Raw genomic sequence first — 12,391 nt, 5'->3', positions numbered from 1 at the left:
AAGTACTGGAAATTAAAGACATTAAAAGAGAGATTCTTTATGGACTAGCAAGAGCTGAGGTGGTGCAGTGGGTGGATTGTCAGACTGGGATCCTGGGAGACCCAGGTTTGAATCCCTGCTCCTCCATGGAAGCTCCCCACTGCTGCATTTTCCTGATACATAAATGCAAAAAAAAAAAGTAAAAAAATCTTGATTGCCAGAAAATGGTGACAGCCTGTTTTTCCTTCTTTTAAAAGTGATTGGCAGAGAATTTGAATGTTTCTAAGGTGGCTAAGTTAATTCAGTTTACAGACTGAAGACACTAATAGACTTTTTAATAGGAAAAAACTTATTAACTTTACTATGTGTATTCATATTCATGGTTGGGGTATGTGTATATGTGTGTGTGTATTATATTGCATTGTGATTGTTCTGGGGTATAAACATAAGATCCCCCCCCCCGCCCCGCAGGGCTAGTGCTAGTACCTGGGGTTGTCTTGCCAGTGAGGGCCCTTCCCCTCCCTCCCCCCATAGTAGGTAGTAGGTTACTGTATTATTGGTGTGGGAATTGTGGTTTTATTGCCTTGTTCACTGTGTTTTTGTATGTCCTTTTAATGGGTGTTTTATCAGGGTTTATTGAGAACTTTGTAACCCACCATGAGCCATCTTGGGAGTGGCAGGAAATAAATCACAATAATGATGATGATGATGCAGGGCTTTACTCTGCATTTCATAATTAACCATTTTGGACACTTTCTGGCTTGGACCCAGTGGTGCACAAAAGGAAACATAAATTGACTGACTATAGTCAGGATCTCACACAACAAATTGGGCTTCCCTCCCTGTCTCTCATAGTGGTCAGAAGGTAATCACAAAGGATTTTGTGCAAGTGAAAAATTTAGGGGGATATAAGAAGGATTTAGTGCAAGTGGCTACTTTAGTTGTTTTCTTCTATTTCTGCTTGCTCCAGAGAGTTAGAACAAGTGGAGATTTTGTGCTGGATCCAGCCTGTTAGCTGCTTGGTCATGTAGTTCTTAGTCTGAGGAAGAGTCCCTGCACTCGAAAGCTCATGCCCTGAATAAATCTTTGTTGGTCTTAAAGGTGCTACTGGACTCTGATTTTATTGTGCAATAAACCCTGTAGCTGATACGTCCAAAACTGCCAGAATAGAGGGTATCAACTTAAATGGCTTTCTGGTACCTTCCTGTTCAGAGGCTGGGTCCACCTGCTAGATAAATGGCCTAGTTTTGGAGCAAAATGGTGCACCTGACTGTATAACCTGAGCTGTGTTCTACTTTGCAGAAAATCTTTGTCATGCCAAACATGGACGACGTTTATATTCCTCTAATGCACTCGGCCATGGATCCTCGTTCATTGGTTTGCTCTCTGAAAGATCCTACCGCAGAGGCTGCTGATCAACCATGAAATGTGAAAACTGCAGTTTACAGTATTAACAAAAATGTTTTCCCATTTTTTTAAACAAAAGTGAACTAGGTTTCTGTCCTCGTGCCACACCGTTTTCTCCTTACTGATGATGAATGCTTTATGCCAATGGTTGCCCAGTTTTCCAGGCACTGCTCCTATCTACTTTAAGTTATGCAAGCATTAGTTCCATTTCTAAGGTCCTTTGTATCTCGTTTGCAGCAGCTGCTGTTGAGGTTTCAACCCAGTAGCTAATGTGCACTTTTCTGCAGTAAATTAAGGCACCCCCCTCCCCACCAATTGCTATTGATCAGGAGCTTTGCAGCACAAATGGAGTTCAGCTTGTGGGCATGCAGTTTGTGGGCAGTGCACATGGCGCATTGAAGGGTTTTCTTCTCATGCAGCCCATTGAAATCTGTACCTCCATAAGGAACAAATCTTGTATAACCGGAAGATGGTTTGGTTCCCCCCCCCCCCCCTTCTCGTGTGTATTGTGTTCTCTCTTTCTCTCTCAGGCAGTTGGAGGTGTAAAATGAACTGGAATGTTCTTTCACTTCTGCAGTCGATAGCTTGTGTCAAGCAAATTTCGAAAATAAATGTTTTCTGGAGTTAAGAATGTAAATCGGATGTATAGGTAATATTGTGAATCACTTCATGTGGATTATACATAATAACTTATTTTTTCATATAAAATTGCAATTCCTTTGGAAACGAGTAGCCATATAACAGATGCAAACGTGCTGACTTGGCTAGTGTGGGATCTCGTGTTCTCTTTTTCAGTGAAAGGAACCTTTGGTTAAAGCTATGAGACCAAACCATTGTAAGCCTTCTTTAAAAACAAAACAACAACAAAAAGTGAGGTACAGTCGCTGTGGCTTGTGATTTAAAGAATGCTAGACACACCGCGATGCGTCTGTGTCTGTGTGTGCATACGACACAAACGATCACAGCTATTCCTGACGGAGGCGTTCAACTTGATTGACTGAACTTGTATCGTGTTTCTGTTGCCACGAGTTTTCTCATTGCACTGGTGTTCGTACACTAGCAGGTCCTCACATTCTTAGAATGTTTAAAGGTTTAAAGTGTTGCAGGAACTGCTTGCAACTCCTCCAGGAGAAAAGCCTTATTAGCTGTTGCTGAGGGTACCTTTAGGTCATCTCGGTACATAAAGATAGGAAAACCTGACAAGGAGCCACACCCGACTCCGGAAAGCACTCCTGCTGATAACGACCAACCTCTTTAAGAGAAACTGCCTCCGCTGATTTCTTGTGTCAACCTTCAAGACTAAACTTGTGCATTATGAAATCAATAACTGTTCTGAACACCACATAACGATCAACACCAGTAATGAGGTTTTTCCCCCACCCCCTGGTAATATTGCCAACTTCCTTATGTCAAAAAAGAATGTTAATTTAGTTTACAAAGGAGGCATGTTCTTGAAGCCACCTTTTAACTGCATACTCCTTTAAGTGGTTTTAAAACTTTTTTTTTGTACATTGTGTTCAGTTACCGTGTGTAAAACTTAACGTGATTTGTGATCTCAAAATGAAAGGGTTCTGAGTGAAGGGTGATTTTTTTTCTTTCTTTTTTAAAAAAGCACCTTGCCTGAAGAAATTAGCATTTAAGTGTTTTAAGTACTCATATTATTTGGACCTCCATTTTTGTTACTTAAGTTTCTCTTGCCATTCCGGTCTCTGTACTGTTCCAGCTCTCGTTTTCGGGATGGAAACACGACTTGCCTCTCCTCAAGTATGCATGTCTCGTTCACAGCTTTTTTTCCCCTCCATGTGCAATAACAATCCAAGTCTAAAGACTAGATGCACTAATATGTAAAATGATTCAGATTTGACACAAGTGACTTTCATTGCACTTCATAATCAGACTATGTGGGTTATTACAATGGGCTTGCTTTGTTTTTCGGAAATAAATTTATCCCATGTCAAAGATCTGTAGTTTGGATGTTGTTTCTAAATTGGAGTGGGCGGGAGAGACAGTGGCAGAATTAACACAGTACGGCCTGGTTCTTATATGCCACTTTTCACTACCCAAAGGAGTCTCAAAGTGGCTTACAGTCGCCTTCCCTTTCCTCTCCGCACAACAGACACCCTGTAAGGTAGGTGGGGCTGAGAGAGCCCTGATATCACTGCTCGGTCAGAACAGCTTTATCAGTGCTGTGGTCAGAACAGCTTTATCAGTGCTGTGGCAAGCTGGTCGCATGTGGGGGAATCACAAAAACTTAGTCACAAATCAATAGACCTGCAGAGAGGTCTGCCTGGTCTAGAGCAGAGCCCCAGCCGGCCAGTTCTGCAGGGCCTGCAAAAATGGCACTCTTTCACCAGGCCTATGGTTAAGAAACCATGACAACCTGAAATCCAGTTGAGCCTCTCCTTCCCCATTTCCCCCCACACCCTTTTAAAGTTTTCATACCACGCTTTCCCTCTCCTTGGGAATCCACCATTGACCAGATAGATGACAGAAAGATATGGTAGGAGTGCAGATTATTTTATTCAGTTTATTATTGCTGTTGGTTTTATGTTGCCAACCACCCCAAACCTGTCAATAAGGAGGGGTGGCATACAAATGGTAAAAATAAATACCATGCAAGAGAACACCAAATTGAACAAAGAGCAGAAATTTGGAGGGCTGTGCATCTTTTGTTGGAAGCAAGAACGAAAATCCTTTCTAATCTGTTTGTCTACACTGCAAGGACAACTGTCTGCAACACGCCAATTACATAATCCTTTTGATCTGCTGCTGGATCCAATTGCCTAAATGAGCTCTGTAACAGCTTAGGTTCTGATAGGTACAACTTTAAAAGCTTCTTTAAAGTTCTAAGGATGCTTGGGAAAGTATCCTGGGTAGATGAGCAAGGCTTCACCCTGACTGGCAGTTCTTTAAGTGCTTCTGCAACTACTGGTGCAAGTACATACTGCTTCAACTCAGATCAGTTTATAGCTTGGCAGTCAAGTATTCAGTGGCGCCAGAGATACAAGTAAGCCTGAAATGAGCCTTGTAAACAAAGATGATTTTTAGTCAAAAGTTCCCTCCATCAGATTAGAGAGCTTTGACTCAGAAAAGCTCATACCCCAAGAACCTTGTTGGTCTTTTAAGACAGTGGTCCCCAACCCCCGGTCCCCAGCCCGGTGCCGGGCCACGGCTCCCTCTTCCTGCCCCCCCCCCCCACAGCGAGCTCACCAGGCTGCGAGCTAATCAGCCGCCGAAGCGGCCAATCAGCTTGCGCCTTGCAAGCTTCTTGCTTTGGGAGGGGGCGGGAAGAGAAGCTTGCCAGGCTGCAAGCTGATTCGGCCGCTTCAGCGGCCGATTTCCTTGTGGCCTGGAGCCACGGCCGCCGGCATGCCGGCGGCACAAACGCACACAGGCAGACTTGCCGCACGTGCGCGTTTGCGTCCGGTGGCGCAAACACGCACGCACGGCAAGTCCGCGCATGTGCCAGGGCTGCCGCGCACGCACGGGGCCCCGGGTCGCCCTCTCCCTGCACCCCGGCGCAGCGGTCCGCAGCCTAAGAAAGGTTACGGACCACTGTTTTAAGATGTTCCTGGACTCAGGAATAGAGAACAAACCTGAAGTGCCACAACTCCATCCTTAGTCCACTCGCTTTAAATAGTCCCTGGTTCAGCCCATAACACCTTCATTTAAAAGGGCCAGGTAGCAGAGAAGGCCTCTGCCTAGGATTCTGGAGATCTGCCAGTCAATTCAATACAGGGCAACTTCATGCATTCATAGGCTTGGTGGGCAGCATTTGTCAATTCTAAGGCAACACATTTAGTTGACCAACACTGGGAGATCAAGGTTGCGATTGTGTATATACTTTACTGAACAATTCATCCCTTTTGAATTCATGAGTTCTAACCAGGTGTGTTTAGGATTGCCGTTACATCACTGCTCTAAATCACTTTAAAAGCATTTCTTGCATAGAGCAATGGTGGCATATTCCCACATTATTACTCCAGAGAGGTAGCAGTGTTAGGCAGCTATAGCAAAATTACAATGTTTATTCCAGCATACATTTTCATGAATTAATCTTTAAGGTGTAACTAGTCTCCTGTTGATTTAGGTCACTTTAATATCATTTAGCGAAGCAAAGCCGATTTGAAACCGGATCGCCTCTACTGCAAGATCTTCTACTGAGTCTACAATCTATTATAAAGACATATCACAAGATTAAATGTAACTTGCCCTTAAAAGAACCACTCAGGTTTCAGCTGAGCAGGACCAGTTAGAAGCAAGTGCTGTTTACTTTTGCACTGCAGCGTAACCAGAGGAGCCATGAATGGGGCCATGCCCTGGTTCAAAGGCAGTGCTTCCAAGTCACTGAAAGAGTCACACAAGACGCATGGTTTTAGTTAGCTTTTATTTACAGAAGACAACATCCCCATCTCAACCTTTGTTAAGTCCGTGGTTCCAGTTGTGTTTCCATTCTTGACCATTTTCTACCTGCAAGAAAGAGAAGCAGAACTCAGACATAGGGCTCCTGCTTAAGCAGCTTATGCAGCACCTTCTCCAAGCAAACAAATATGGGCATCTATCAAAGTGGGCCCAGGAGCTAGACTCTGTGCAAGCCCTAAACAGATTTAATAAGACAATCCCACAGGCTTCTACTGTAGGCTCCATAACAGTTATTTTCATAGCACTGCCACCTGCTAGCCTTGATCTTTGCTCACGCAAACAGGCAGCTGCTGAACCCTTCCTCACCCCACTTAATGTCTCAAGGGACATAATTGGGAGTGACAAATTGGGGCACATCACTCTCTGCCTTGGGGCACTTGATGCTGAAGGCTCAGATTCAAGGTCTCCTCATCTGCATCAGCAGTCTAACACGCAGAAAGAATCATCACGGCTGCCAGCAACGTGCCAAGACAGGAGCCACCTGAGCTTCGCCCAGTGAAAATCCCCCCACTCAAAAACCCAGTTTAGGGGATCCATTTCCTCACTTCCAATCTCAATCCTCCTCTTCCTCCCACACTAGAAACATATCCCAAATGCATTTGTTTCTGCAGAACAAGACTTGTCCACTAGCCAGTTTTGAGAGTGCAGCGATCCAGATGTGCCCCAGAAATCATTCTGATGGGGGTCAGCCGCATTACTAAAGCACATCTTGGTCCTACTAGATGATGAAATGCAAGGAAACATATTTCTACACCCTCTCCAAGAACTAGTTAAAGGGCTGGCTAACATCTGCAAAATAACACGTAAAAAAATTTCAGCAAGTAGTTGTGTTGGGCTGCAGTGGAACAGCTAAATTTAAGTCCAGGAGAACCAAAGATCTTTGGGAGGGTGATGTTTTAAGAGTCTAAGCCTGCTTTGTCTGAGATCATACAAGAGAATTTTGACTCTTGAAAGGGTGGAGAGCAATCTTGTTGGTCTCAAAGTGGTACTGGACTTGAATAGAGCTGCTACACACCCACAAGACCCTGTATCCCTCCACTTTTGTCTCTCACTATGTGATAGTGGTCTGCAGCAGAATAGAGGGGCCAGGGCCTTTTCAGTCCTGGCCCCTGCCTGGTGGACTGCTCTGCCAGATGACACCAGGGCCCTGGGGGACCTTAATCAGTTCGGCATGCAAGACAGCACTGTTCCGCCTGGCCAAAGCCAGAATTAACATCCGGAAGATGCTGGCCTCCCTGCTCCAAAGTCCACCTGTAAGTAACATCCGAAGTCACACTATGCCTCCCCCCCCCAACGCAGAAATCTATCTAAGGTTTGGCAGCCATAAGATTTTGTACTTAAAGACTAGTTTGCAGTTTAAAACCAAATTTTATATGTCAAAGTTGAGTTATATCTGTTTTAATCTCTGTTTGTAGCCGCCCTGAGCCCTTTCGGAGAATGGCGGGGTTAGGATTCTAAAAATAAATATTAAACCATCGGCAGGGCCAAATCACTATGCTGCGTTCAAAATCACTACTTGGCCAGCCAGACCTTCTGCCCGGGTCAACTGGCGCTTTATGCCTCGAAGACCCAGCGTCGATGACGAGCAAAAACCATGGCGAACTGCAAGCATCCCGGGTTTTCTTTTCTCGCGGAACTGACTGCGCCCGAGCTCAGGAGCAGGCCCCACGGGCGCAGAGGCATGACTCCTGGCCACATGCGCACAGACGAGAGATCTAGGGGTGCACCAGACCCACTCAACCCACTTCCCCCAAAAAATCTGGCTTCAGCTTGAGGGCGCGTTAATGGCGGCCCTGGGCATCCCATTCCCCAGGCAAAGCAACTCGGGAAGAGTCATGCAAACAATGACCCGGGGGGCCCAGAGCCCGAATCACAATGCAAGAGACGTGCACTTACATACCTCCGCGGCCGCAATGAAAAGGGCGACTTCCGCCCCTCCCCCGGTATTTATAGCCCTTCCTTAGCGCCGCCCCTTCTGCGTCCGAAGCCAATTAGGTTGCTCGTGCACTATCACGCGCCGCTGTGACGCAGGCTGAAGTCGCTCTCCGCCTCCGGGCTTCTGCGTTGGGCTCAGGGAAGGGAAGGGAGATCTGCAGCGTCCAAGTTTGGCCGAGAAGGGAGGCCGGGCGGCAACTGACGCACGACCCCTTGCGATGCATGATGCACAAAGACGCCTCGTTGGCTCCATTTCCCCTTCTACGTCACTTTCTTCAAGATGTTTTGTTTCTAAAGATAACTTTAGATTTTCTTTCTTTCTGAAATGTTTCGTTTCGTTACACACTCCGGGTGCTGAGTTGTGTGTGTGAGTGTGGAGGGGATTTATCCACTAAAAAAAACGGAAGAGTTTCCCCAAATGCTTCATCTTTAAATTGGATGTCAAGCGAAGAAACAAAGTGGCCCTTGTGAAAGGCATCTGTCTGCACTTTGTAAAATCGGGTGGCGCGGACCAGCGCTACTATCCTGAGCAGAGTTACACCCATCTCTTCTCAAACTTCATTGGCATTCAAAGTGTGGAACCGTTTAAAATAGCACTGCAGAAGATTAGGTTAAAGGTAAAGGTATCCCCTGTGCAAGCACCGGGTCATGTCGGACCCTTGGGGTGACGCTCTCTAGCGTTTTCATGGCAGACTCAATACGGGGTGGTTTGCCAGTGCCTTCCCCAGTCATTACCGTTTAGCCCCCAGCAAGCTGGGTACTCATTTTACCGACCTCGGAAGGATGGAAGGCTGAGTCAACCTTGAGCCGGCTGCTGGGATTGAACTCCCAGCCTCATGGGCAGAGCTTTCAGACTGCATGTCTGCTGCCTTACCACTCTGCGCTACAAGAGGCTGTTAACTCATCTTGAAGTAGTAAGTGGTCTTCTAGATTCCTCAGAAGCGAGATATTAAGGGGAAATAGGACGCATTTGATGTTTTTGACCAGTAGGGGGAGCGGAATGCTCATTTAAAAGCCAGCTAGGGGTTACCGTGGAGAGGATGGTATTCCTCTATCTCGATAGAATTGTCTCTTGCAGGTCTTAAGCTTTCACAAATATGTATTACAGTGATATAATTAAAGAAAGGGTTACATCAACACTAAAGCAACAGGGAAATTGTTGCTTTAGTCCTTATTTCAAATAATGGCAAGAAAAAAATTGAATGGCTGTAACCTCTCTACCTTGAACCCCCACCCAGTATAATTTTTTCTGCTAATAAGTCAAAAGAGTTGCACTCAATTGTAAACATGCTTAGAATGACAGAGTACCTCACCATATCCCAGGGATAATTCTGGCAAATACTGGCTTGAACTGTGTTCACACTAGCAGTTTTCTCTAGAAATTACATAATTCCACAGAATCCAGCTGCTGCTGCCAAATCATAGCATTCCAGCTTTTTCCCTGTTGTCCTTCAGTCTTTTTAAAGGCCTACTTTACTGAAAGTTTTTGCTGATTTTGCTTTGAATGCACATTTATAGATTGGAAAGCCATTCACCTGACAGAGGAACTTCCCCGAAGGAAGCTGTCTTTTTGCACGGATTGCCTTGTAATTCCTGGCTGTGCCGTCATTACCTGTTCAGCTCCCAAGACCTATCTGTTGGTTAAAACCTCTGCAGGAGAAGGAACCAGAGATAAGACCCATGCTTCCCTCAACAAACAGCTGTTCTTGCAGCTGTGCTCCATACATCCAGCAGAACAGTCCCTTTTCTCCATTACTTTCAGCAGCTTTCATGTGCATTTTCCTTAATTTTTTAATTTCATGTTTGTCTATATTAGTGGAATGCTCCCTTATTAAAATATTTCCCCATTTATAAAAATAAAATTGATGAGAAAACATTCAGACTAGTTTTGCTTGTGATTAGTTTGGCTGTGTGCAGTAATACTTCGGCCACTTTTGCTGTTGCTGGGATGACGGACATTGTGCATTTGAAATGACACACAGATAGTCCATGCTGCACAGTGCTGTGCTGTTTGTGCCTGACTGCCAAAGAGCAATACCTCAATGGAGCTATGGATCTCTGCAGAACAATCTCAGATTCTTACTCAGGTCTATTCAGTGGGCCTTACTCCCAGGAAAGTGCTAGCGTGGAAGGTGCTTTGCATTCAAGTACTCTACATCAGTGGTCCCCAACCTTTCTGAGGCTGGGGACCGGCAGGGCAACTGCCCAGCCCGCGCATCGCACATGCGCCATTGTGCTAACGGCCCACGCACGCATGCACCATGTGCTGCCAAAATCGTGCATGCGCAGCACTTTCACGCATGCGTGCATGCGCAAAAGTGCCTCACATGCGCGATTTCAGCCGCGCATGGCGCATTTGTGCATGCGCAGTACGGCCCTGATTCCCTCTCCCTGCCCTCCCGCAGTAAGAAGCTTCCCAGGCTGCAAGCTTGCGGTCTGGGAAGTTTTTTACTGCGGGGGGGGCGGGGAGAGGGAGCCGCGGCCCGGCGCCATGGCCTTCGCGGCCCGGCACCGGGCTGCAGCCCACAGGTTGGGGACCACTGCTCTACATCACTAACCTTATGTCCCTTTAAAACTTAATGCAAGCAATAAGATAAATACATCTGATGATAGTAGGGCTTCCTCCTGAATAAATGTGCATAGGATTGCAATCTTTGCCTATAATCATCTGAATGAGCCTTGAATGTTTATTTGGGAGAAACTCTTAATGTGTTCAAGGGCTTTAGAAGAAAAATTGGTTCTTATATACCGCTTTTCTTTACCTGAAGGAGTCTCAAAGCGGCTTACAGTCACCTTCCCTTTCCTCTCCCCACAAAATGCACCCTGTGAGGGAGGTGAGGCTGAGAGAGCCCTGATATTACTGAAGAAAAAGAGTTGGTTCTTATATGCCATTTTTCTCTTCCCAAAGGAGTCTCAAAGCAGCTTACATTCGCCTTCCCTTTCCTCTCCCCACAACAGACACCCTTTGAGGTGGGTAAGTCTGAGAGAGCCCTGCTATTACTGAAAAATAATAATGGGGTCTTACTTTTGAGTGAACATGCATAGCTAGATGCCAAATGGCACCCAGTGACCTGGATCCAGAGGTGGTGAAGCAAGAAGGGCCTCTGCTCTCCCTTCACCATTCATCCAGGGGGTGGGAGCAGCATGTGTAAATCTTGCCCTTGCACGCCCACCCTCCGTAAGCACTGTTGGGCTTTTATGTTTATAATTGGATGGATTGGATATTCTTCCCCGAACGGCCAACCTTTCCTTCAAAGGAGACAAAGTTGATATAGGTACACAATGCATAATAGGAGTACACCTTGAACCGAACACCATTTGCTTGCAGTCCCTATTAACTATAACAGCAGCCAATAATATCTAACAAGGGCAAATGTGTAGGCAGCAGCCCTTAGGAAAATCATTTGCTAAGCAGCGTTTGTTCAGTGTCTCCTTCACTTGTCTTATATTTGTTTAAGGAATTTTGGAACTGAGGAATAATTGGAAATGCATGGCTTCTCCTTTCATTACATCTGAAATTCCCCTAGGCACATACAGGTCATAGTGACTTTTTTCCCCTAATTCCCCTGCCAGGGTGTAAAGCAAACATATTGCTTACTCAGCTAACCGGGTCTGCAAGTTAAAATTGCCAGGGCAGGAGGTTTTTTTTAAAAAAAGCTTTTGTTGTTTTATAAATGCTCTTTCAGGATTAACCTTTAGGCTGACCTAATGCTTTACTAGCATGAAATCAGGCTTCATTTTGTCAAATATAGTTTATTCCGTCGGAAAAAGAATTCTGTGCCAATCATAACCTTGCTATTCCATCATGTTTCAGTGATAACACATTTGGTGTCAGTTGCTTCCCCTTCTCCTGAAGAAAATGAATGAACCATATGGTATGGGTATAATTGTTCTCAAAAAAGGCTAGATGTTGAACATACACTGTAATCAAGAAAAACAACACATGGATACTAGACATATCCCTTTTATATGTCTTTATAGGCTGCCCTAACCCTACACAGCAATTATTTAAATTCCAAATCCTCAAAATAACTTGTATTTAGGAGAAGAGTTGGTTTTTATATGTTGCTTTTATATGCTGCTCTACCAGAAGGAGGCTCAAAGCGGCTTACGTTCTCCTTCCCTTTCCTCTCCCCATGACAGACACCCTGTGAGGGAGGGGAGGCTGAGAGAGCCCTGAGATTACTGCCTTCCCTTTCCTCTCCCATCAACAGACACCCTGTGAGGGAGATGAGGCTGAGAGAGCCCTGATATTACCGCCTTCCTTTTCCTCTCCCCACAACAGGCAGACTGTGAGGGAGGTGAGGCTGAGAGAGCCCTGGTATTATTGCTCAGCCAGAACAGCTCTATCAGTGCTGTGAGGAGTCCAGGGTCACACAGCTGGCACGTGGGGGAGCAGGAAAGCAAACCAGGCTCACCAGATTAGAAGCTGCTGCTCCTAACCACTCCTCCACGCTGATGTTTAACACCCCCACTTGTCTCTCCAATGGGGACCCAACATTGCTTACAACATCACTTTCCCATTCTCAATTTTAGCTTTCATAACAACCCTCAGATTTTGTTGAGAGTGCATGACTGACCTAAGGTCACTAAGCAAATTTCCATAGTGGCAGTGGGAATACGAACCTGGGTCTCACAGTGTAATCCA

The 12,391-nt window shown here is 45.6% G+C and overlaps 1 protein-coding gene, 1 long non-coding RNA gene and 2 other non-coding genes across 8 annotated transcripts in view; 1 reads left to right on the top strand and 3 right to left on the bottom strand.

Annotated features, from left to right (window-relative positions):
* The window catches only part of TEX2 (testis expressed 2), a 95,406-nt gene extending 92,061 nt beyond the window's left edge, over positions 1–3,345 (top strand). For all 5 annotated transcript variants that reach the window (XM_077328857.1, XM_077328853.1, XM_077328855.1 and 2 more), the window contains exon 12: positions 1,282–3,345. In XM_077328857.1, the coding sequence (XP_077184972.1) occupies positions 1,282–1,404 (123 nt within the window). In that variant the 3' untranslated portion in view covers positions 1,405–3,345. The remainder of the gene's footprint in view (positions 1–1,281) is intronic.
* A 2,240-nt stretch (positions 3,346–5,585) lies between these two features.
* LOC143834614 (small nucleolar RNA SNORA50) lies at positions 5,586–5,725 on the bottom strand. The gene has a single exon (XR_013229862.1). It is a non-coding gene; the product is annotated as a small nucleolar RNA SNORA50 (small nucleolar RNA).
* Positions 5,726–5,756: 31 nt separating this feature from the next.
* On the bottom strand, positions 5,757–7,698 carry LOC143833259 (uncharacterized). The gene is made up of 2 exons (XR_013229576.1): positions 7,339–7,698; positions 5,757–5,856 (listed from the first exon to the last, which is right to left on the bottom strand). It is a non-coding gene; the product is annotated as an uncharacterized LOC143833259 (long non-coding RNA).
* Positions 6,198–6,260, bottom strand: LOC143834611 (small nucleolar RNA SNORD104). The gene has a single exon (XR_013229859.1). It is a non-coding gene; the product is annotated as a small nucleolar RNA SNORD104 (small nucleolar RNA).
* Positions 7,699–12,391: the final 4,693 nt, after the last annotated feature.

The sequence above is a fragment of the Paroedura picta genome, chromosome 3 (genome assembly GCF_049243985.1).
Source record: "Paroedura picta isolate Pp20150507F chromosome 3, Ppicta_v3.0, whole genome shotgun sequence".
NCBI lineage: Eukaryota > Metazoa > Chordata > Lepidosauria > Squamata > Gekkonidae > Paroedura > Paroedura picta.
This window is presented reverse-complemented; position numbering and strand designations above follow the sequence as displayed.